A 25,516-nucleotide genomic window follows, 5' to 3' on the forward strand; every position below is an offset into this window, starting at 1 on the left:
TTCTGATGCAAAAATAAAAGATGGATGTTAATGTTTTTGTCCATTTTGCCTTTTGCAGAGACACCAAACGAAGGTTATTTCTTTCCCCATTAGCCATCCCCTCACTTTTAGAGTCTAGAGGTTTACAGCATGGAAACAGGCCCTTTGGCCCAACTTGTCCATGCTGCCCTTTTTTATAACCACTAAGCTAGTCCCAATTGCCCACATTTGGCCCATATCCCTCGATACCCATGTAACTGCCTAAATGCTTTTTAAAAGACAAAATTGTACCCGCCTCTACTACTGCCTCTGGCAGCTCGTTCCAGACACTCACCACCCTCTGTGTGAAAGAAATTGCCCCTCTGGACCCTTTTGTACCTCTCTCCTCTCATCTTAAACCCTCTAGTTTTAGACTCCCCTATCTTTGGAAAAAGATATTGACTATCTAGCTGATCTATGTCCCTCATTATTTTATAGACCTCTGTAAGATCACCCCTAAGCCTCCTACACTCCAGGGGAAAAAAATCCCAGTCTATCCAGCCTCTCCTTATAACTCAATCCATCAAGTCCCGGTGGCATCCTAGTAAATCTCTTCTGCACTCGTTCTAGTTTAATAAATGGACTGTTGCCAGTAAGTGAATCCAGATACCACCTCGCACTGCTCTAGTGTGCTGGCGGACAATGACCATTAGAGCTTTTCTTCACCAGAGGTTAGAATCCTATTTAGTATTTCATTATTCTCCAATTTTCAAACGCTGGGCCTTGTATTTCCCTTCTTAACAGCACTGTACGTGTATAAACTGCAGTTCATGAAAGCAGCTCACCACCACCTTCTCAAATGTGATTAGGAATGGGCAGTAAATGCTAGCCGGTTTCACCCAAGAAATTGAAAAATCCAAGCAGACTTTGTGCATAGTGTCTGTGGAACACCACTCTGTTGGCCAGTGAGTTGGAGTGGGCAGGACCTGGGTAGGATTTATTTTATTTATTTATAAAGTTTGTTTATTTATTTATTAATCACAAGTAAGGCTAACACTGCAATGAAGTTACTGTGAAATTCCTCTGGTCACCACACTCCGGCACCTGTTCGGGTACACTAAGGGAGAATTTAGCATGGTCAATGCACCTAACCAGCACATCTTTCAGAATGTGGGAGGAAGCCGGAGCTCCTGGAGGAAACCCACGCAGACATGGGGAGAATGTGCAGACTCCACACAGACAGTGACCCAAGCCGGGAATCGAACCTGGGTCCCTGGCGCTGTGAGGCAGCAGTGCTAACCACTGTGCCACTGTGCTTCCCATTTGCAGCAAGCAGTCCATCTTAACAGGGAACGGTGTCTGTTTAGAATAAACACAGAGAATGCTGGAAATGCAAAGGCAACACCTGTGGAGAGTGAAACAGGTAACGTTTCCGTCTCTGTGAACTCACTGCTGGTTGGAAACCACGTCTGGTTTCAAGCACATGAAGGTGGAGGAGGAACAAAGAGATGGTCTGTGATAGGACAGCAGACGGGGGGGGGGGAAAGCCAATGATGGGAGCGGGACAAATGAAGGATGTGTCCAGAAGAGGTGTAAATGGCAGAATAATTAACAGCTGCTGTTCAAAAGCAAAAAGAACACGAGGGGGAAATGAAACTGAAACCTAAAGAGTGAAAGGAAGCGAATGGGGGCAGAGTTTACAATCTGTTAAATTCCAGAAGGCTGTAAAGTGCTCGATCGAAAGGAGAGGGGCTGTTCCTTCGGCTGACTGAGCCTCGTTGGAGAGCTGCAGGATGTCGAGGACAGAGAAGTCAGTGGGAGCAAGGTGGAGAGATAATGACAGGCGACCAGAGACTCGGCATCATGCCTGCAGATTGGGCAGAGGGGGAGCATTGTGCGCAGCGAAAACCGTTACCTAAATTGAAAGACGTACATGTAAATCACTGTTTCACCTGGAAGGAATCTATTTCTAGATATTAAAAAGAGCAATTTCTCCTATATACAGTCATCCAGGGGTGGCACGGCAGCGCAGTGGTTAGCACTGCTGCCTCACAGCGCCAAGGACCTCGGTTCGACTCCCAGCTTGGGTCACTGTCTGTGTGGAATCTGCACACTCTCCCCATGTCTGCGTGGGTTTCCTCTGGGTGTTCCGGTTTCCTCCCACAGTCTGAAAGACGTGCTGGTTAGGTGCATTGGCCGTGCTAAATTCTCCTTCAGTGTACCCAAACAGGCACCTGAGTGCGGCGACTAGGGGATTTTCAATGTTAATGTAAGCCTACTTATGACTCATAAATAAACTTTACTTAATCAGTGAAGGATAGTTAGATGACGCAGATAACATTGTAAAATCAATCACGGTCACTTAAAGCAGCGTAGTCTCTGGGTGTGATTAACTGGGGAAATTCCTCAAACATTTCCCTTCTGACCAGCAATGGACTTCAGCCTTTTTGATTTTAAGAAAATTAAATTTTCAGCTGTCGATTTTTATTGCAGATAAATAGGCTTGGGTGGGTGGGGGTGAGGGAGTGCTGGGTGATTTCTGTGTTGGAGGGTGTGTGCGGGTGGGGGATTCCAGGGGGAATGCGGGTGGGGAGGTTGTGTGCATGTGGAGGGGCGGGGAGGAGGATGAGTGTGCGAATGGGGGAGCGCAGGGGGATGTGGGGGGGGGCACATGGGGGGATGTGTGCCAGTGGGGGAAGCGCGGGTGGATGTGCGCATGTGGAGGGGCGGGGAGGAGCAGGGGCACGGGGGGGGGGGGGCATGTGTGCAAGTGGGGGCACAGGGGAATGTGTGCGAGTGGGGTGGTGGGGGGTGCGGGGGGGGATGTGTGCGAGTGGGGGGAGCGCGGGGGGATGTGTGCGAGTGAGGGGGGAGCGCGGGGGGGATGTGTGCGAGTGGGGGGAGTGTGCGAGTGGGGGGAGCGTGGGGGGATGTGTGCGAGTGGGGGGGTGCGGGTGGGGGGAGCGTGGGGGGAATGTGTGCGAGTGGGGGGAGCGCGGGGGGATGTGTGCGAGTGGGGGGGGGGAGCGCGGGGGGGATGTGTGCGAGTGGGGAGATGTGTGCGAGTGGGGGGAGCGTGGGGGGATGTGTGCGAGTGGGGGGGTGCGGGTGGGGGGAGCGTGGGGGGAATGTGTGCGAGTGGGGGGAGCGCAGGGGGATGTGTGCGAGTGGGGGGAGCACGGGGGGATGTGTGCGAGTGGGGGGAGCGCGGGGGGGTGTGTGCGAGTGGGGGGAGTGCGGGGGGATGTGTGCGAGTGGGGGGAGTGCGGGGGGATGTGTGCGAGGGGATGTGTGCGAGTGGGGGGAGCGCGGGGGGATGTGTGCGAGTGGGGGGAGTGTGGGGGGATGTGTGCGAGTGGGGGGAGCGCGGGGGGGTGTGTGCGAGTGGGGGGAGCGCGGGGGGGTGGGGGGAGTGTGGGGGGATGTGTGCGAGTGGGGGGAGTGCGGGGGGATGGGTGCGAGTGGGGGGAGCGCGGGGGGATGTGTGCGAGTGGGGGGAGCGAGGGGGGATGTGTGCAAGTGGGGGGAGTGCGGGGGGATGTGTGGGAGGAGCGAGGGGGGATGTGTGCGAGTGGGTGGAGCGCGGGGGGATGTGTGCGAGTGGGGGGAGTGCGGGGGGGATGTGTGCGAGTGGGGAGTGCGGGGGGATGTGTGCGAGTGGGGGGAGTGCGGGGGGATGTGTGCGAGTAGGGAGTGCGGGGGGATGTGTGCGAGTGGGGGGAGTGCGGGGAGATGTGTGCGAGTGGGGGGAGTGCGGGGGGGATGTGTGCGAGTGGGGGGAGTGCGGGGGGATGTGTGCGAGTGGGGGGAGTGCGGGGGGATGTGTGCGAGTGGGGGGAGTGCGGGGGGATGTGTGCGAGTGGGGGGAGTGCGGGGGGATGTGTGCGAGTGGGGGGAGTGCGGGGGGATGTGTGCGAGTGGGGGGAGTGCGGGGGGATGTGTGCGAGTGGGGGGAGTGCGGGGGGATGTGTGCGAGTGGGGGGAGTGCGGGGGGATGTGTGCGAGTGGGGGGAGTGCGGGGGGATGTGTGCGAGTGGGGGGAGTGCGGGGGGGATGTGTGCGAGTGGGGGGAGTGCGAGTGGGGGGAGTGCGGGGGGGATGTGTGCGGGGGGGATGTGTGCGAGTGGGGGGAGTGCGGGGGGATGTGTGCGAGTGGGGGGAGTGCGGGGGGATGTGTGCGAGTGGGAGGAGTGCGGGGGGATGTGTGCGAGTGGGGGGAGTGCGGGGGGATGTGTGCGAGTGGGGGGAGTGCGGGGGGATGTGAGCGAGTGGGGGGGGGCACGGGGGGGTTTCCCACTTTATTGTGAACTGCAATTTATTTTAAATGTCACAGGGCTCTGATAATGTGATTAGACAGAAGAATGAAATCATTGCTCGCTTGGAGGAGAAAGCAAGCCAGATGAACTGTACCATCAAACAGCTGGAAGAAAGGTAAATGATCAGAGTGCTTGTACAGCTTGTTGCTCAGTAAGTGGCTTTCAGCCCATCCTTTGAACACCAGGTGCTGTGAATGCACGGTTTCACATTGCGACTAACTTGCCTGTGTCTAAACATGAATGTTTGGATTTGCAAACAGGGGTTGGGTGATTTTCCACTCGGGAATGCTGGCTTCAATAATAAAAGCTCAGATAATCCCAGGTGGAATAATCACCAGGGCTGGAAATGTTTATTTGAATAAACAAAGCAGTGTGGTGCCTCCAATGTTTTTAGTACTCGCCTACATTTCTCTGATTGTGACCGTCAAGGACGTGAATGAGGCAGGCAAAGAGTGACAAGATATCGGCACCACGGAGGTGTGGTACAGATTCATTTTATTTTATTGTTCCCCACCCCTTCATTGTGCGTGCAGTCAGGGTCATGGCCCAGTCGGGGTGCCTCACAGATTCTCCAAATCCCACCTTACCCCTCATGCTTTGTGACCACACATCACTGTGTTATTAGCACTGCCTTAATCCAAGAAATTACTTTCAAAGTTATCCCAGCATGGGAATGACGTAAACTAAGTTTGGGATCACAAGGGAATGAGGATGTGTGTGTAACTGTGGAATTAAAAAGATGAAATATGACACAGGGCTAGGAAAGATCTAACCAACTTCAACGTTACATTTAGCTAAAAGGAAGCAAAATAAATTATAGAACATAGAAAAACTACAGCACAAACAGGCCCTTCGGCCCACAAGTTGCACCGGTCATGTCCCTACCTACCTAGGCCTATATATAGGCTTACCTATAACCCTCAATCCCATTCAGTCCCATGTACTCATCCAGAAGTCTCTTAAACGACCCTATCAAGTTTGCCTCCACCACCATTGACGGCAGCCGATTCCACTCACCCACCACCCTCTGAGTGAAAAACTTACCCCTGACATCTCCTCTCTACCTACTCCCCAGCACCTTAAACCTGTGTCCTCTCGTAGTAGCCATTTCAGCCCTGGGAAAAAGCCTCTGAGAATCCACCCGATCTATACCTCTCAACATCTTGTGCACCTCTATCAGGTCACCTCTCATCCTTCGTCTCTCCAAGGAGAAAAGACCGAGCTCCCTCAACCTATCCTCATAAGGCATGCTACCCAATCCATGCAACATCCTTGTAAATCTTCTCTGCACCCTTTCAATAATTTCTACATCCTCCCTGTAATGAGGCGACCAGAACTGAGCACAGTACTCCTAGTGGGGTCTGACGAGGGTCTTATAAAGCTGCATCATTATCTCCCGACTCCTAAATTCAATCCCTCGATTGATGAAGGCCAGCACACCATACGCCTTCTTAACCACCTCCTCTACCTGCAAGGCCGATTTTAGAGTCCTATGGACCCGGACCCCAAGGTCCTTCTGATCCTCTACACTGCTAAGAGCCTTACCCTTGATATTATACTCCTTCATCCCATTTGACCTGCCAAAATGGACCACTACACATTTATCCGGGTTGAAGTCCATCTGCCACTTCTCCGCCCAGTCTTGCATCCTATCTATGTCACGCTGCAGCTTCTGACATCCCTCCAAACTATCCATAACCCCACCAACCTTCGTGTCGTCGGCAAACTCACCAACCCATCCCTCCACTTCCTCATCCAGGTCATTTATGAAAATGACAAACAGCAAGGGTCCCAGAACAGATCCCTGGGGCACTCCACTGGTGACCGACCTCCATTCAGAAAAAGACCCATCTACAACCACTCTCTGCCTTCTGCAGGCAAGCCAGTTCTGGATCCACAAGGCAACAGCCCCTTGGATCCCATGCCCTCTCACTTTCTCGAGAAGTTATGCATGGGGGACCTTATCGAACGCCTTGCTGAACTCCATGTAAACCACATCTACCGCTTTTCCTTCGTCAACCCTTCTGAAGCATTTTGTCTAAGTTTATTTCCCGTTTTCTTTTAAATGCTGTCACAAGTTTTTCAATTCCAGATTCCACCTGGATTTCCCCATTGTAATTTCATTGGTAGCTCACGTGGAATCGTGTAACACACAAGGAGGCCATTTGGCCCATTGTGTCTGTGCTGGCCAGAAAGAGCCACCTTGATTAATCTCGCTCCTTCCCCATTGCCCTGCGAATCTTTCTACACTACTGCACCCGCTGTCCTGCACCCGCTTCTACCTCATTCTGCTAACAACAAACCAAACTTGAAAGTTAGATGGTTATGATATAAGCCGCGTTCTGAGAGATGGGCTCCACATTTATGCCTCTTTGAGGAGGCGAGAGAACAAGTTTTTATTTTTTAATGACTCTTAGCCCGCCCTCCGTCTTCAGTCTTAATGGACGTGGCTGCACTCATGAAATAAAAGCAAATTACGGCAGATGCTGGAATCTGAAACCTAAAGAGAAAATGCTGGAAAATCTCAGCAGGTCTGGCAGCATCTGTCAGGAGAGAAAAGAGCTGACGTTTCGAGTCCGGTTTTTGACAGAGGGTCACCTGGACTCGAAACGTCAGCTCTTTTCGCTCCTTACCCAGATGGATCATACTTTGTACAGAGTTTCCTTCAATGCCACTGTGTTAGAACATAGAACAGTACAGCACAGTACAGGCCCTTCGGCCCACGATGTTGTGCCGAATCTTTTCCGAAACCAAGATCAAGTTGGCCAGTCAGTCGGCAGTGGGACAAGGCTGAGAGCCGAATTCACAGCAACCAGTCTGTTTTACAGAACAGTCCATTTACTGGGAAAACTGATTCTATTTAAACAGCACTCTGTAGAGTTTATTGAAAAAGAGTCCCTGTGAGCTGCAACAAATGACTAAAGCTGCAGCAAATAACCGCAGAGTGACTTCTGCAGCAAAATACAGTCAGTGGAGGATTGTAACAAAAAGTGTATAAACCCGATCCCTGTCAGCAATGATTGGATAATTTCCCCATCGGCCGTCTCCATTCTGGCCAGTAGTAGCGGAGATCTGCAGCCAGAGACATTGCAATATCGGCAGCGAATATCGAACTCTGGAAATGTACATGTGGTGAAATAATTTCTCCTTGCTGTCCTCTTGTTCCTCCCCTATCAGGCTTTATATAGAGTCATCGAGGTTTACAGCATGGAAACAGGCCCTTCGGCCCAACTTGTCCATGCCGCCCTTTTTTATTAAACCCCTAAGCTAGTCCCAATTGCCCGCATTTGGCCCATATCCCTCTATACCCATCGTACCCATGTAACTTGTCTAAACGCTTTTTAAAAGACAAAATTGTACCCGCCTCTATTGCTACCTCTGGCAGCTCATTCCAGACACTCACCACCTTCTGTGTGAAAATAATTGCTCCTCTCTCCCCTCTCACCTTAAACCTATGCCCTCTAGCTTTAGACTCCTCTGTGCTTCCTGCGGGAGAGGAAACCACCCGGGGACGTGTGGAGTTAACAGGGAAAGTTGATCAGGTTTACCTTGTAAATATCCGGGACTGCAAGCGTGCAGGAATTGATGATTTGAAATATGACTGCTTAAGTACAATGGAAAAAGAATTTCAACCTGCAGATTTGCTAATGAAAGTGCTCTTTACTGTGTTTGTTTCTTTTTCTTTCTCCTGTTCCTTTAACTTTTTTTGTTATTTTCTTCATCATCCCTCCTCCTCTGGTTTTTGCGATGTTTTTACCAACCTTCTCCCCTGCTGATGACCCTGTCTCTCAAAAAGTGAAAATGATTTGGTGAAACAAGCTAGGAATCTAAACATTGCAGCTGGGAAGCTGGTGCAGAAACACTAGGCATCGAGAGAGAGAGAGAGAGAGAGAGAAGACATTCTACTAACCTGGCAACGGAGGAGAAAACCTATATAAAGTTGTGGTTGCAGTTTGCAGTGAAGCATTTTTTTCCAATTAAAAATCAACCACAAAGAAGTTTATTATTATAGTATTTGAATAATTCATGTTTCACAGGTGGCCCTTTTTTGCCGCCATTTACATGGCCTGGTTTCTTTACTGGTGTGAGAGTGGTATGATTTCCTCAAGAATACTTTGCCACCTTCAACAGAAAGCTTCCCTTTCAAAGTAGTTGTCAATTTGTTTGGTTTTTGAATCGGGGTCCATGTGTTATTGGCCTTGGCCAACTTGATACATCGTTGGAACCTTAAATGACCAAGATAATAGAATGAAACGAGTACAATGAATTTGCCTTATTATCAGACTCCTTTCACCGTTATCCTTGATAAAGTTTCAGCTGACAGAGTTTTTAAAAAGCTTGGCTTTGTGTTGGGAGTGATCTCGGTGTTGGCAGACTTCCCAGCCACAAACTACAGCTTTGAATGCGATGATGAGCCTTTTATTTTTTGCCCTTCAGCTTTGTTGTAGGGTCACAGGAATGCCCAGTGGTTTTGGTTCGAGTGGGCTGGATTTCACAGATACAGACCGATCAAGGCTCTGAATTTCAACCCCAAACCCCTGTCCTCTCTGTTTTGCCCCTTGGCCACTTGAGTTTGGCCTTTTTTGTTTTGCCAAATGTCATCTGTTGGACATGTTGGAAAGTGTTTTGGAATCATAGAATCCCTATAGTGCAGAAGGAGGCCATTCAGCCCATCGAGCCTGCACTGACAACAATCCCACCCAGGCCCTAACCCCACAGATTTACCCTGCTAATCCTGATACTAAGGGGCAATTTAGCATGGCCAATCAATCTAACCCGCACATCTTTGCATTGACCTGAATTTATTAAAAGCACTTCGCAAAAGGCAAGTGAGATGTGTGGGAGTGGGCGAGTGGGTTTAAATCTATTGCGCAGACACTCCTAGGTTAAGGATAGCAGCATTACCAATTGTTATTGGTTTCAGTAAGTGTAGATTGATAGCGGGATTGCTAGATTAAGGATTCATCCTATAAAACAGTGTATGAACGGGATGGTCCAGAAGCTTATATTTAAAACAAACAGGATGAAGGTGGGGGTGATGATGCTATATAGGATCAAGTTAAATGAAATTAGTGTTGAGAATGCTGTAAGAGATGGTGGGGTGATGGACACAACAGTTCATGTGATTAATGCTGGGGTAATTTGCAGCCAGACTTAACTTGATAGTGTTATTGGGCAAACAGATGCTTCTACTGAGAACAGGTGTGCATGAGTTTTATACTTTGAGATATGCACATTAAACAGTTTGCCGTTACAGCATTCAAGCAATTGACCTGTGATATAAAACTGTACGATGCTGAGAATCATCCTTTGGGATTTCTTCCTTTGCAAAAATTGTAATCTTGTAGCCCTCTGTGCTTAAACCAAACAATCCCGTTTGGGGTAAATTCTGTTGTAAGGGATTAGGTGCCTAAACTGCTCTGTGAAATACAGGAGGAGGCCATTCAGCCCCTCTTTCCTGCTCCACAACTCAATGAGATCTTGGCTAAACTTGGCCTAACTAGTGCACATGTCTGGGTGTTCCAACACAACGACCTGAATCTTGAGGTAGGCTGTTGCCAAAATGTAACCAGATTTTAACCTGCCCATTAGAGGACCCAGAACCAGGTAGCGTCTGTGAAAATAATTGTGAAGTGTGTGGGACTATAAATGGTTGGCTTTCAGAGACAAACCAATTGTCAACTAATTAGATAATACGGGAGTTTATTGTGCAACCAATACCTGCTTTTGCACTATGCTGTGGAAATGATTTTTTTATTTAAAAATATTTAGATTGAATGCGTTAACGATATGTTGGCTGTTGCGCTGGACTTAATTCTGGCGCAAAGATACGTTTGTGCTGGGGGTAAAGAAATGTCAAAAACAAGAACTGTTTTGTTAATTAACCATCATTATTGTGAACTGTGTAGTAATAGATCAAAATAAACACTTGGAAAGAAAACCATCTCTTTGCCTGAATCCCCTTTCCTTTTGCGAGACTGCCATTTGTTTTTTTTTTGTTGTCTCTAACCATCATTGAGTTTTCTTTTGTTTTGTTTGAACTTGATCTTTTCCCATCCCCTCCACCCTCCACCTCGACCCCGCTATCTCCACCGTGGCCTTTTTGTTTTACCACAAACTCATCTGGCTCAAATCCCAGATTGCGACAGACACAGAACAACTGGCAGTCGGCCGAGGAAGCCAACTATCTCTTCAAGCAGGAGTTTGGCGAGAAGATCTTCAGCTTGCAGAATGAGGTCGAACTGCTCACCAAGCAACGGTAGGTGACCACGTGACTGCACTGTCGATCGGGCAGAGAGCCAAACAATAGGGGCATAGTTTTGTGCAAGTTAAGTTGCTGGGCGCTTTGTGTGGACAATCCAGTACACTTGCTCCGTGGATTAGTAAGAAAAGGCAAGAAATTGGAGCTTAGGTTGGCCATTAAGCCCCACCAATCAAGGCTGATCTTCTACCTCAGCATCATCTCCATATTCCTTAATTGCCTTGGTGCCCAAAAATCTTCTGATCTCCTGAACATGCACAACGATGGAGCGTCCAAGCTCTCTGGGCTAGAGAATGCCAAAGATTCATAACGCTTGAATAAAGACAGTTCTAAGTCCATGGCACAGTCGTTAACACCTGCTGCCTCGCTGCGCCAAGGACCCAGGTTAGATTCCTGGCTGCACATTTTCCCCGTGTCTGCACATTCTCCCCGTGTCTGCGTGGATTTCCTCCGGGTGCTGCGGTTTCCTCCCACAGTCTGAAAGATGTGCTGGTTAGGTGTATTGGCCGTGCTAAATTCTCCCCCTCTGTGCCTGAACAGGTACCGGAATGTGGCCACTCGGATTTTCACAGTAACTTCATTGCAGCGTTAATATAAGCCTGTTTGTGACACTGATCAACTTAAAAGTGGTCTCCTGTGTAGTATGTTGCAAGGTCTGAGCATTTTGTTTTGTTGCCCTTGCTGTTGGGGAGGTGTATAACACACAACAGAAAGAGGCTGGGATGGAATTCTTTTACGATTCATTTGGGACATTAAGAAGAACACTGACATTTTTAGATCCTCTAAAGCTGACCTTTTTGAGCAAGGGGAGGCAGTGGTGTAGTGGTATTGTCACTGGACTGGCAATCCAGAGACCCAGGGCATCTGGGGACCCGGGTTCGAATCCTACCACAGCAGATGGTGAAATTTTGAATTCAATAAAATATCTGAAATTAAGAATCTACTGATGACCATGAAACCATTGTCGATTGTTGGAAAAAACCCACCTGGTTCACTAATGTCCTTTAGGGTTGGAAATCTGCCATCCTTACCCGGTCTGGCCTATATGTGACTCCGGAGCAACAGCAATGTGGTTGACTCTCAACTGCCATCCAAGGGCAACTAGGGATCGGCAAAAAAATGCTGGCCAGCCAGCAACGCCCTCAATCCTGTAGAAATTAATTTTTTTTTAAAGTTTGAGCAGTTTAAAAGATTGTTGAATGAGCAAATTGTGTTTGGGCATGAAGTGAACCGGAGCAAATTATTCTGAGGCATTAATGATCGTTTATGGTGTTATGCAATTCCACAAGTACTTTAGATGGTAGGGCGTGTCCTTGTGATCATATTTGGTTCAAACAAGGGAATGCCATATCTAGCGGGGCAGCATGCCCTTCAGAGATGGGTGTTGATTTTGATGGTCCAACCGTATGAGTCTAAAGTCAGCAGATCATAAGGAGCAGGAGCAGGAATAGCCCATCTGGCCCCTCGATCATACAAATGCCGGGTCTTCCTGCGAAGGATGATTCACTTCAAGCCAATGAGTTACCAGCAAATTAGTTCATATACACAAATGACACGCCAGTGTCGGCCAGAGAAATTCATGAAGAAACTCGCAGGGATGTGCTGCTCAGTAAGGTGCTCACATGATTGGCTGGTCTAAAGTGTGTGATGATGGCGAGTATTTCACATGTGGAAATAAACTGAGTGTAGGTCGAAACTGTCTCCTCTGGGATTTAAAAGTCACTATTCTGCCAAGGTTTCAAGAGAGTTTGTTACAGAAACTTCATCAAGATCACACAGGGATAGTCTATGAAAGCAGCAGCAAGGAGCTATTTTTGGTATGCAACAGTAGCTGGAGATATTGAAGAGTTGGTGAAAAGTTGTGGCGTGTTTCAGTGAAAATGATCCAATCGAGGTTCCTTTCACTCCATGGGCAAACTCAAGAAAGCCGTGAGGACGACTGCGTGTGAATCTGTTTGAAGTGAATGGGGAAGAGTGTCACACTTTGGATAGTTACAGCAAATGGACAAATGTTGAGTTCACGCCAATGGCACAGATGCCAAAATTGAGATTCTTGAGATGTTGGTTTGCAAGTTTCGGGTTGCCAGAGGTGCAGGCGTCAGATAATAGTGCATAGTTTGGTCCAAATCCCAAATGAGAATGGAGTCAAAGCATACTCTAGTATCACCATAATCGCCCAGCATCGAATGGTGCGACAGAAAGAAGAGCAAACATTGGGAAGTAATAATTGCCAGGTGGCAACACTCATACTTCTCTTTGACTCAGGCTGGACAATTTTCTGTTCTCTTACAGAATAACCCGACAGCCTACAACAGATTTCTCACAAGTTAGTTTTTAAATGCACTCTTAAAACAAACTCTTAAGACAAGGTTTAGTTGGTCCTGCTTTTTAATTTCTTTGCTATCGATGTCTGGCTTAAACAAAATGAAGATGTAATAATGCACCAGGCATGCAACGTAAGAGGGTCAACAGCTGGTCAGAAGATGAGATGAGGATCAGAATGTGATCAGTGTTCTGGTAAAGGACCAAACTATGCACTATTATCTGACGCCTGCACCTCTGGCAACCCGAAACTTGCAAACCAACATCTCAAGAATCTCAATTTTGGCATCTGTGCCATTGGCGTGAACTCAACATTTGTCCATTTGCTGTAACTATCCAAAGTGTGACTCTTCCCCATTCACTTCAAACAGATTCACACGCAGTCGTCCTCACGGTTTTCTTGAGTTTGCCCATATGTCCAGTGAAGATTGGAGAGAGATTCTGTCAGTGTCACAGGTAACTTCCTTGAAAGGAAATCTGACAAAGGGCGAGCAGGAGAAACCTGCTATAGTCCACATTTCTCCTGAGACTGTAGTTTTGTCGGTATTACAGAACCCACCAGTACATCAAAGTGAGTCGGGGTCTTCGATTAAGACAAATCAACCCAGGGCATGGTCCCAACCATTCAGCGAGGTTGATAGTCAAAGACACAGTTTATGTTTAGTGAGAGGTGTTGAGAGAGTGAAGACTAGTTAATGAAAATGGAAGGAGATGCCCAGATAAAGAAAGAAACCGGATGGGGGAAGGAAGAAAAACGCTATTTTCATTATTTCTTGTGAAATCCTGTTTTTGTTAGACTAAAGCTGGTGTTAAGGAATTCGTTTTGCATGTAAATTACTCCTGATAACTAACTCAATTGCTCTTTCAAAGAGCTGACATGGGCTGGATGGCCTCCTGTGCTTTACTACTCTGTGAAGTACATGAGGGGAAATAGAAAGATACATCAATGAGTTGAGATGAAATAGGGTGGGGGGGGGGGAATATACACCAACACGCAACACCTGGGCTGAATAGACCGTTTGTGTAAAAACTCTTGTAAATTTCCAAATTTACGCAGCTCTCCTTCATTGGTTGAGTTCCCTTCTTAACTTGATGAGTGTGGTAGACAAACACTCCTGTGGGAAGCAAAATTAGAAATGTTAGTAAAGCAGGCCGCAATAATAATGTTTACAGAAATTCCGGAGTTCAACAATTTGGGTGATTGAAGGCCGGTACAAATCAGGATTTGAGTTTAATGCATTCAGGCTCGAGTCAAAATGTCTTCCTCCTTGTTTGCTAATTAATTATTACGTTGCTTCATTAAAATAATTGGATAAGTAATTATCATTTTGGTTTTTTTTAGCCAGTTAAAAATGAGAGAGTATTTTTCAAATTGAGGCTTTAGCTCAATGAATCGCATCCCTTTATTTTGGCCTGTCAGCATATCCTTCTATTCCATTCTCCCAGATGTTTATCCAGCTTCCCATTAAATGTATCTGTTAACTGTTCACCTTAACTACTCCGTGTTGGTGAGTTTCACATTCCTGCCACTCTCTGGGCAAAGACCTCTATCAGGCCTCCCCCATGTCTCCTCTGGAGAAAAGAGCCCCAGTTTGTTCAGCCTGTAGTCAGATCCTCTCTGTTCTGCTATTATTTTGTTGTCCAGCGATAGTAATTCCGTGTGGCTCACCATTTTGAAGTTGGTTTTCAAGAACAGAGCTTTAAAACTGTTGGCCCTGCCAGACTAGATCTGCACAACAATCTGGGGTTGGGGTCAAATCACAGCTCTCCAATTTCATGTTGAAGACTGCTTCAATGGGAATGTTTTGGATATTGTGTGAACCCCTCTCTCCCTCTCGCGGGTTCGAGCGTTACGATTGTCGGTGTCACAGAATCCACCAGTGCATCAAAGCGAGTAAGGGTCTTCGATTAAGACAAATCGACCCGGGGCATCGTCCCAACCATTCAGCGAGGTTGGTAATCATGGTTACGATTGAAAAGTCTGGGCCTGTTGCCATCATGACTTCTTTTCTAATTATGAATTTTTATGTTGTGTGGTTTCCATGTTGCGAACTGTGGGTGGAGACGGCAAGTGATAATTATTAAATATTTAATTTTGTGGATTGAGGGACAGGAGGTGACTCACAGGGGAAACACGAACCTCTCCACCGTGGGGTCCCAATCCCAGCCTGCTCACTCAGCTGCAGGGGGTCCTTGTCAGTGTCCCCCCCCCCCCCCCCCCCCCCCCATGCCACTGCCCATGAGTTTCAATTCCGCTCACTGGGGAATATAACAGGAGGCCATTCAGCCCCTCCAGCCTGTTTCGACATTCAAGTAGATCATGGCTGACCTGTACCTTAACTCCATCTTCACATCTGGGCTCCATATTCCTTCATGTGTTTACTCAACAAAAACTATTCACCTTGATGTTGAAATTTTCAATTACATCCCCCCCGCCCCAGCCTCAACAGCTTTTCAGAAGGAGGGGGTTGGGGGGGAGTTTGGAGGTCTACCCTATCAATCATTTTAACCATTTAGATTAGATCTAATCTTTTAAAGGAAAGGGATTATGAGGCATGTTCTTGCGAACTGTTTTCCGAATTTAAATCTTTTACTCCTGATATCTTTTTATGGTGAATCTGCATTGCACCTCCCCCCAAATTGTCCCTGAGATATGGTGCCCAGAACTGTACACCGTTCCTCCAGCTGGGATCAGACTGTATGATTGAAGTGGCGCTTCCTCACTTTTATATTCCAGCCTTTTTGAGAAGAAGGCCAATATTCCGTCAGCCCCAAACTAAATCCAATTTGGAAACGCGCCCAATTGACTTGCAGTTCATCAAAGTGGAAGCAATGTGCCTTTTTGAGTTTCTCTCGCTCTGCTTTGCAGACGGTTCTGTATTTCGTGCCAATTTATCGCACTCCCCACTTGACAATACATCTCACAAGTTAATTACCATAAACCATGTAATCACAATGGTTTGTCCATCACTCTGATTACATTCCTCTGTCTGCAGTTCTCAGTATGAAATGGGCTTAAAGGAGCAGAGACAGAATTTGCACAGTGGTCCCCATCGCAATGACACCTCAGAACAAGTAAAGATTCATCAGCAACAAATGGTCGATATGATGAAGGTAAAAGATTAACAAAGACATTGAATGGGCTCAAATATTGACAGAAACTGAATGAATCTTCAATCTCGGCTGATCCCTGATAACCTCTCCAAGCAGAACGTGAAATGGGAGCTTCCCCAGGTTGGGTCTGGTCTATAAATGTAAATCTATGTGCAGCGGCCTGGGAGATTGCAGGTTGTTGTTGAATACCTAAGCTTAAACAAGTGGGTTAACAGTTCTGAATGAGCCAAATGCCTTCTCGTGTGTGTAAGCTGATTCTGTGGGTCTGCTCCCCAGCACAAAATTGAAAGTGACCTGATAGACGAAGCAACTGAAACTCTGAAAGCCCCGTGCACTGTGGTTTCGGCCGATGAATACTTTAGTAAGGCTGGTGTTTATTACCTGCGCCAGGTTGACCCGAGATGGTTCTGGTGAGCTCTCTCCATGAAGAGCTGCTCAGATCGGGAATTCCAGGACTTTGGACCAATGAGCAGGAGTCTTCTGACCGACCTGTCTTCCACACTCTATCTAAAAGTCTGCCTCCTCCTGTCCTAATTTGGAGCAGTTGTTCATTCACCCCCCCGCCCCACCCAACCAAACATCTCACTGATCTACTCCTGGCATCTGGTCTGGCAATGTTTTGATTTTCCTGACCTCGCTCTTCTCCATCTCCAGCTCCTCAACCATCCAAGATCTCTACACTTTCCCAATTCAGGCATTCATGATTTTAATTATTCCACCTTTGGTGATTTGGGCCCTCAGCTCTGGAATTCACTCCTAAACTCCTCCGTTTCTCCCCATCTTCCTTAAACCCTAGGTTTTTTGGATCAAGCTTTTAGTCACCAGTTTTATCATCCCTTTGTGTGACTTGCGGTGATTGGCTTTATTGTGGGTCTTGTAGTAGTTGTTCCAGGTGAGGATGGGTGGTAACTTTGATCATATCGGATTACTGCTGCCGCTGAACATTCTGCTGCGAGTGACGGAGACAGGGTGTGCTGAGAATCCTGTTGTCAGGTCAGCAATATTGGAAGATTTGGATATTGAGTCTGGGTGACCAAGTGGCTAGCTTTCTCCTGAATGACATTGGGCTACTGGATGGTGGCGAGTGAGTGTCCCACCATAACGCGGAGTGTGTTGTTTAAATGAAGCCTCAGCTATCTCTGATATGACCAGTTAGGTGTGTGGTTATTGCTAAAGAGCATTAATGAGTGCAATTAAACTATGGAGATTGCTATTCCCTGCCTTGGCCTATCCCATCTGGTAAACGGACAAGCCAGTAGCAGAGCAGTTAAACGGCAATTATTCTCTTGTCTGTGCGGAGTCTGCACGCTCTCCCCGCGTCTGCGTGGGTTTCCTCCAGGTGCTCCGGTTTTCTCCCACAGTCCAAAGATGTGCGGATTATGTGCACTGGCCGTGCTAAATTGACCCTTTAGTGTGCTGGGATGAGTAGGTTAGAGGGATTTGCGCGGTAAATGTGTGGGATTACGGAGATAGAGCTTGGGTGGGATTATTGTCGGTGCAGAATCGATGGGCCGACTGGTGGCTTTTTCTGCACTGTAGGGGTTCTTTGATACACTTTGTGTGATTGGCAAGATGATTGTGGTATCAATGTTGTCGTCATATCGCTGCATTTGCAGAAAGTTTTGTTTCTTCCCCAGTCTGGTAGTGCTGTTTTTTGTGTACTAATTATTTCTGGTTGGGTGGAAATTTGTCAGGAATTGGAGCAGCTTCGAGAAGAAAACCTGAGGCTCCGGCAAGCAGGAGAGGACAGACAGACAAATGGGACCCACCAACCAAGGAGGTAATTTGATACTCTGTTATAGACAATTGATGGTTTCGTTAATGTCACAGTATCGTTCATTGGTTAAACAGTTGCATGTTGTCAGGTTGTGTAAATGGGTTAAATGGATTATTTATTGGAAGATTCTGGAGGAATTATTGAACAATGTACGGGTTAGGTGGATTGGCCATGCTAAATTGCCCCTTAGTGTCAGGGGGACTGGCTAGGGTAAGCGCCTGGGGTTATGGGGATAGGGCCTGGGTGGGATTGTGGTCAGTGCAGACTCGATGGGCCGAATGGCCTCCTTCTGCACTGTAGGGATTCTGAGTTGGAATATGATTTGCCCTCATCTTCCCCCAATTGAACTGCTCCTTCTGTATCCCACAACCCAATCAGATTGAAGTGAAAACATTCGACAGTTTGAACAGATGCTCAGAACAAAATAACAAGGATTTTCCTGCTACAAAAAACTACAAAGTGTTCTGAGAACTGTGGGCTTTAGTGGTGCTCAGGATGAGGGAGGTTGAATGTTATGAGGGGACTTCCCATTCCTCTTGTTGGTGCACAGTGTCAGCATCGAACATTCCTTGATTCTCTATACCCAGGGTGGGCTTCTCACTCACCCACTTAACACTGAGCCCTGGCAGCCGAAGGAAACACGGCCCCAAAAGTAAATTTAATTATTTTTTCCTTCTACCTCCAGTCCCTTCCATCCATCGTATCTCATCCCTGCCCCTCCTTCTGTGTCCTCCTCTCTTTCTCGGTCCCCTTCAGTGTTTAATTGGTATTTTGGGCAGCAAGGTGGCACAGTGGTTAGCACTGCTGCCTCACAGCGCCGGGGACCCGGGTTCGATTCCGACCTCGGGTCACTGTCTGTGCGGAGTTTGCACATTTTCCCCGTGTCTGCGTGGGTTTCCTCCGGGTGCTCCGGTTTCCTCCCACATTCCAAAGTTGTGCGGGTAATGTTGATTGGCCGTGCTAAATTGTCCCTTAGTGTCGGGGGGATTAGCAGGGTAAATATGTGGGGTAATTGGAATAGGGCCTGGGTGGGATTGTGGTTGGTGCAGACTTGATGGGCCAAATGGCCTCCTTCTGTACTGTAGGGATTCTATGTCTGTCTGTCTCTCTCTCTCTGCACTCCCCTTCCTCTTTCCCTCCTGTGTGTCTGTGTCTCTCTCTGCCCCTTGTCTGTGTGTGCCTCTCTCTCCACTCTCCTCCCCCTGGCCTGTTTTCTCTCTCTCACTGTCCCCTGTCTACATGTCTCTTTCCAGCTCCTAATCGGGCTGGTGTACATTCGCTGGATTGTAATCTTTGTTCTATAATGAGCGCGATGATGGTGCAAGTTGTAGCTGAACTCAAAATGTTCTTTCATATATTTTCAGGTCAAGTACAGAAGTTGAAAAGGTTAGTAATGATTTTTTGTCGGTTATCCTCACAATTACACACAGTTTTTGAAAGAGGCAGGTTCTGTAACTGTCCAACATTGTGTCTCACAGGAATCTGAAAGATCAATATTGGAGCGACAGAATGTAATGTGCAAACTGTGTGAGGAGGAAGCCTCAGTAACCAGATTGAAGGTACATTCATCATCGCTGTGTTTAATACTCTGCTGCCCACATTTGGCCCTGTGCTCACTGACCTCCTGTGCTGGCAACCCCTCGATTAAAAATACTCATCCTTGCTTTCAAATCTCTCCATCTGCCTATGTCTGTAACCTCCCCCATCCATAATCTCCTTCAGCCCCTACACATCTCCCTATTTCTCTAGCCTCCTCCAGTTCCTACAACCTTCCCTATCTCTGTAACCTCCTCCAGCCCCTACAACCCTCCCTATCTCTGTAACCTCCTCCAGCCCCTACAACCCTCCGTATCTCTGTAACCTCCTCCAGCCCCTACAACCCTCCCTATCTCTGTAACCTCCTCAAGTCCCTACACCTTCTCCCTATCTCTGTAACCTCTTCCAGCCCCTACACCTTCTCCCTATCTCTGTAACCTCCTCCAGCCCCTACAACCCTCCCTATCTCTAACCTCCTTTAGCCGCTACATGTGTCTTTATCTCTGTAACCTCCTACAGCCCTCCCTAGCTCTGTAACCTTCTCCAGCCCCTACAACCCTTCCTATCTCTGCAACCTCCTCCAGGCCCTACACCTTCTCCCTATCTCTGTAACCTCCTCCAGCCCCTACAGCCCTCCCTAGCTCTAACCTCCTCCAGCTCCTACAACCCTTCCTATCTCTGTAACCTCTTCCAGGCCCTACACCTTCTCCCTATCTCTGTAACCTCCTCCAGCCCCTACAGCCCTCCCTAGCTCTAACCTCCTCCAGCTCCTACAACCCTTCCTATCTCTGTAACCTCTTCCAGCCCCTACAATCCTCCCCATCTCTAACCTCCTTTAGCTGCTACAGCTGTCCCTATCTCTGAAACTTCCTCCAGCCACACAGCCTTCTGGGGGATGTCCTGCAATTCTGGCTTCCTATGTGATTTTAATCGCTCCTCCATTGGTGGCCGTGCCTTCGGCTGCCTTGGTCCCAAACGATGGTATTCCCTCCTGGAGTCTCCCTGCCTCTCTACTTTGTCCTTTCTCCTTGCTCCTCTTTGACAAAGATTTTGGTCACCTCTCCTAATCCTTTTGTGGCTGTGTGGTGATTAGTTTAAGAACATAAGAACATAAGAAATAGGAGCAGGAGTAGGCCATCTAGCCCCTCGAGCCTGCCCTGCCATTCAATAAGATCATGGCTGATCTGAAGTGGATCAGTTCCACTTACCCGCCTGATCCCTATAACCCCTAATTCCCTTACCGATCAGGAATAAATATGTTGTTACTAATGTAAGGAACCAAAATGGAGAAATTGCACTTTGCAGTTTTAATTATAGAGGCCGGGAACTTGGTCTGAGACAACCTGGATGTTAGATACTGACGTGAGGCCAGTATCCACTGCTGAGATACTCGGAACAAATGAAAATAAATCTGCAGAAAGAACCAGGGCCCCAGAAAAGGCAAATCCACACACGGATACTTCGTGCATAAGGCTTCAAATTTAAAGTTTCAACTCAGTTGACCATCATTCCAGTAGATAGAGGACGGAATGTTTAAACTCCTGCACTCAGGGAAGTCTCTCCATGTTTAATGTGACTGGTACATAGCCATAAAACGATGAAATATTCAGTGAACATTTTTTTTTTCAAAAATGCTTCAAAAATTTAATTTCAATGGAGGAAGCGATGACCTTGTTTTAGAACAAAGAAAATTACAGCACAGGGACAGGCCCTTCGGCCCTCCACGCCTGCACCGACCATGCTGCCCAACTTAACTAAAACCCCCTACACTATCAGGGACCGTATCCCTCTATTCCCATCCTATTCATGTATTTGTCAAGATGCCCCTTAAAACTCACTATTGTATCTGCTCCCACTACCGCCCACAGCAGCAAGTTCCAGGCGCCCATTACTCTGTGAAAACTTGCCTCGTACATCTCCTTTAAACCTTGCCCCTCGCACCTTAAACCCCCTAGTAAATGTCCCCTAATAAATGACTCTTCCACCCTGGGAAAAAGCTTCTGACTATCCACTCTGTCCATGCCTCTCATAATCTTGTAGACTTCTATCAGGTTGCCCCTCAACCTCCGTCGTTCCAGAGAGAACACTGTTGGAGAAATCTGTTGGATTGCAGTATTCGGTGCCCACAGCACAGAGGCAAATGTCTGAATCAGTGAGTGGGATGGTGATATTGGCAGACAACAACTTGCATTTATATAGCACCCCTTAACTTGTGAAGCACCTTGAGCACCAATAAACTGAGTCTGATGCCGAGACACGCAAGGAGAGATATTAGGAAAGGTTAAAGTAAAGTTTATTTTATTAGTGTCACAAGTAAGTTGCTGTGAAATTCCCCCAATTGCCACACTCCAGCGCCTGTTTGGTCAATGCACCTAACCAGCACGACTTTCAGACTGTGGGAGGAAACTGGAGCACCCAGAGGAAACACAAATAGACAGGGGCAGAACATACAAACTCCGCACAGACAGTGACCCAAGCCAGGAATCGAACCCGGGTCCCTGGCGCTGAGGCAGCAGTGCTAACCACTATCACTGTGCCGTCGGTGACTAAAAGCTTGGTCAAAGTGCTGGGTTTTAAGGAGTGTCGTGGAGGAGAGAGTCATAGAGGTTTACAGCATGGGAACGGGCACTTCGGCCCAACTTGTCCATGCCACTTTTTTTTAAACCCCTAAGTTAGTCCCAATTGCCTGCATTTGGCCCATATCCCTCTATACCCATCTTACCCATGTAACTGTCTAAATGCTTTTTAAAAGACAAAATCTATCTGGCAACTTGTTCCAGACACTCACCACCCTCTGTGTGAAAAAATTGCCCCTCTGGACCCTTTTGTATCTTTCCCCTCTCACCTTAAACTTATGCCCTCTAGTTTTAGACTCCCCTACCTTTGGGAAAAGATATTGACTATCTAGCTGATCTATGCCCCTCATTATTTTATAGACCTTTATAAGATCACCCCTCAGCCTCCTACGCTCCAGAGAAAAAAGTCCCAGTCTATCCAGCCTCTCCTTATAACTCAAACCATCAAGTCCCGGTAGCATCCTAGTAAATCCCTTGTGCACTGGCATGAGAAGGGTTTAGTGAGGGAACTCCAGAGTTTAGGACCCAGGCAGCGGAGGGCACAATCCCATAGCGGAGCAAAGGAAATTGGAAATGTGGATGGATTAGGTGAGTGCAAAGATCGTGGGGCAGGAGATTAGAGAAAAGGGAAAGACCAAATCTAAGAGTGTCATCCAGGTAGCAGGTATTAAAAATTGAGGAGATTCTAGTGCAGTGTGTTAAAATTCCAGCATATTAGGTGTGCAGGCTGAACCCAGATTGTTCCTTTGGGTGGAAAATCCAGGTTAGAGAGAATTTCACATTAGCTGTTTTCGACGAAATATAACTGGTTTGTTGATGGAGAACACATTGAGATCAGATCATTTGGCCCTTCAAGTGTGCGTTAGTTTTCCTCCATGATCCAGTTAGTTTTACGTTTCTGCTTGATTCCCTTTACAGCACTCTCTACTGGTTCTCCAGTTTGCAGTAAATTGCACATTCTGATATGCTGTGTAAACATTTTTTTCTAACCTCCCTTCCTCCTCCTCATTGCAGCTACTTAATTTTGTGTTGAATACCTGACCCATGGAAATAGTGGGACAGCTTACCTCTGACTATAGGTTAGATCAGTTTACCTGCTGGACTCCCAAGCGTCGCGTTTCTTCAAAACTGGGACACCTGATCTCAAATCCTCCGCGTCTTCTTTTTTTCTGTGGATCTAAACAGTGGTTTCAATTTCCTTACAGAAACGCTGCAACAATTGCCAAGCCATCTTCTGCAATCAGTGTGCCATCAATGAATTGCCGCTACCATCGTCCATCCAGCCTGTGTGTGTGTGTAACCCTTGTCACAGGCTGCTGCTGCAACAGTACTCAACAACACCTCCGCCCTGAGGCAGAGGGAATCTACCTGACCAGCCAATAACCTGGGAGCCTGGAGAACCAGGGGCACCCTTCTATTTTGTCTTTTCATGTGATGATAACGCACAAATTTGTGTAACATTCCACATTTCCCCCCGCTCATAAGATCATGTCTTGATCCTGTTCTAAGTGACGTGGCTGCACACTTGTTCATGCTCGTTGTAAACTTCCTTTCATTGAGGCCATCTGCAGATGCAGAAGACATTGTGTGTGGCCAATAGTAATGCTAGGCAAAAAAAAACAAATAGGCATCTGAGATCCGTCCACAATGTGGTTTCTCGGTTACCTTTCTTAATGTAAAAGATAAAGGGACACTGGTGGTTCCATCAGGGTCATCAAATAGAAGTGTCCCCGTTTTAAAAAGGGATCAAATAATTTAAGAAAGGAAATGAATGAATAACTTGAGCAGTTTTTGCTAGTGTCCCATCAAACTGCCTCTGCCTGTTACAGCCGCCCCCCATCCCCCCACTAGAAACAGGAGGCCTCGTGCTCGCTTTCAGGGGGCCACCTTTGGGTGCAGAAGAAAAGCAGGCAGCGAGAATGTCCAAACTGTGGTCCCACACCCAACCTGGGGTTAGTCACCTTGGCTCAGGCCCTGAAGACTTGGAGGTCCTCTGACTCCCCCCCACACTGTACCATGGAGCTGGGGTGTCGAGGAGGCTGTAATCGTCCTTTTGGAACGGGCAGTGCTTTTGGAAAATTGCGTTGCAATAGATAATCCTTTGATCAACTGTGATTTGAATAGCGTTCCACAATCCTAATTTATGATTTAGCGCATCAGGGAAATTGATTATTTATGTTTATGTATACAAGCCTTCAAGTTTAGAACTGGGATGGCCTGGGTTTAATTAAGCTGAATCTTGTGATCAGGGTTTTATTTTGATGAACCAGATATGGGATAGAAGATGGAGGTTCGTTAATAAGATGATCAGACAGGATTTATCGGTTTGAGGCTGTATCTGACACCACGTTTACTACAATCTGTGGTTCAACTCGGTTCTAAAACGCAAGGTATTTTTGTGGTAAATGTTTCTGTTTTTCCAGGGTGCTCACACACTGAAGGTACACAGGCCAATTTATTATAAGATTTAATGACTTGTGTTTGATATAGTGATCAGTTTGGATTTCTACTCAGTCAATTCTTGTTTGAAAGTAGCTGGTATATCCCACAGTCACACACAACCCATTACATTGTTGGCTGTTCATCATCAGGCAATTGTTGCATTATCATCTGGCAAAGAAACCTGAACTGTATTGGGGTCTGGAGTATTGTTCTGCGTGAAAATATGGTAGAATTTTGTTCGTTTACTGTCTGGATTCAACTGGATCGCCTGATTTATTTTTGTCTGTTAATAGTATTTGAATAAATGTTTACTTGTGCATGTTACCCTCTCCTCAATGACCCTCGAACCACTTGTGGGTACATCCAAAATGTTGTTTGGACGGCCGTTTGCTTGCATTGGCAGATGGCAGCAGAACAGAACACCAGTGCAACATCTATCCAGCACTGAACACTCTGAATATTCACCCTTGTGTTACTGCGGTATCTACATTCTGCAGGAACTCACCAAATGTATTTAAACACCAAGTCTCCTCTCTGTGACCCATTTCTGAATGTTGTTTCCAATTATCTTGCAGCATTGTGCTGTTAATGTGTAGACTAACTCTAAGCCAGGAAGTTTCTCTCTTCATGCTAAGTGTGAGTTTTGTCTATGGTACGTTCAGTGGGACAATCATGAGGGGGAGGGGGGGAGAAGTGGCATAAACAGTCTGGACCCTGACTTGGAACGATATCACCATGAGGCACAAACCAGTTCAATACACACACACAAACTTCCAGAACATTCAGTAGGGAAACCATTGGTGGCACAGTGGTTAGCACTGCTGCCTCAGTGCCAGGGACCTGGGTTCAATTCCTGGCTTGGGTCACTGTCTGTGTGGAGTTTGCAAGTTCTCCCCATGTCTGCATAGGTTTCCTCCCACAGTCCGAAAGACCTGCTGAGGTCTTAAGTGCATTGGCCATGTTAAATTCTCCCCCAGTGTGCCTGAACAGGCGTCGGAGTGTGGCAACTGGGGATTTTCACAGTAACTTCATTGTAGTGTTAATGTAAGCCTACTTGTGACACTAATAAACCTTTTAGAGTGCTAATTAAACAGAAGCTTTCGAATAAAGCTTGACTCTTTAGGGCATGCACCCAATCCAATGTGCAATTTGAGGGAGGATGCAGGGTCACTGCCAAGCTGATGGAGGTGTTACCGTACATAATTAAAACCTC

The 25,516-nt window shown here is 47.1% G+C and overlaps 1 protein-coding gene across 5 annotated transcripts in view; it reads left to right on the plus strand.

Moving 5' to 3' along the window:
- Positions 1 to 24,621, plus strand: part of rufy3 (RUN and FYVE domain containing 3) — a 70,480-nt gene extending 45,859 nt beyond the window's left edge. For 3 of the 5 annotated variants that reach the window (XM_078205553.1, XM_078205614.1, XM_078205675.1), the window contains exons 12-18: positions 4,292 to 4,389; positions 10,414 to 10,533; positions 15,855 to 15,972; positions 17,667 to 17,752; positions 19,114 to 19,135; positions 19,228 to 19,308; positions 23,067 to 24,621. In XM_078205553.1, the coding sequence (XP_078061679.1) occupies positions 4,292 to 4,389; positions 10,414 to 10,533; positions 15,855 to 15,972; positions 17,667 to 17,752; positions 19,114 to 19,135; positions 19,228 to 19,308; positions 23,067 to 23,213 (672 nt within the window). In that variant the 3' untranslated portion in view covers positions 23,214 to 24,621. Of the gene's footprint in view, positions 1 to 4,291; positions 4,390 to 8,070; positions 9,290 to 10,413; positions 10,534 to 15,854; positions 15,973 to 17,666; positions 17,753 to 19,113; positions 19,136 to 19,227; positions 19,309 to 23,066 lie in introns of those variants that run through there. The other 2 variants (XM_078205740.1, XM_078205802.1) reach the window with 1 other exon arrangement.
- The last annotated feature ends 895 nt before the right edge of the window (positions 24,622 to 25,516 follow it).

The sequence above is a fragment of the Mustelus asterias genome, chromosome 1 (assembly GCF_964213995.1).
Source record: "Mustelus asterias chromosome 1, sMusAst1.hap1.1, whole genome shotgun sequence".
In the NCBI taxonomy this organism is placed as follows: Eukaryota; Metazoa; Chordata; class Chondrichthyes; order Carcharhiniformes; family Triakidae; genus Mustelus; species Mustelus asterias.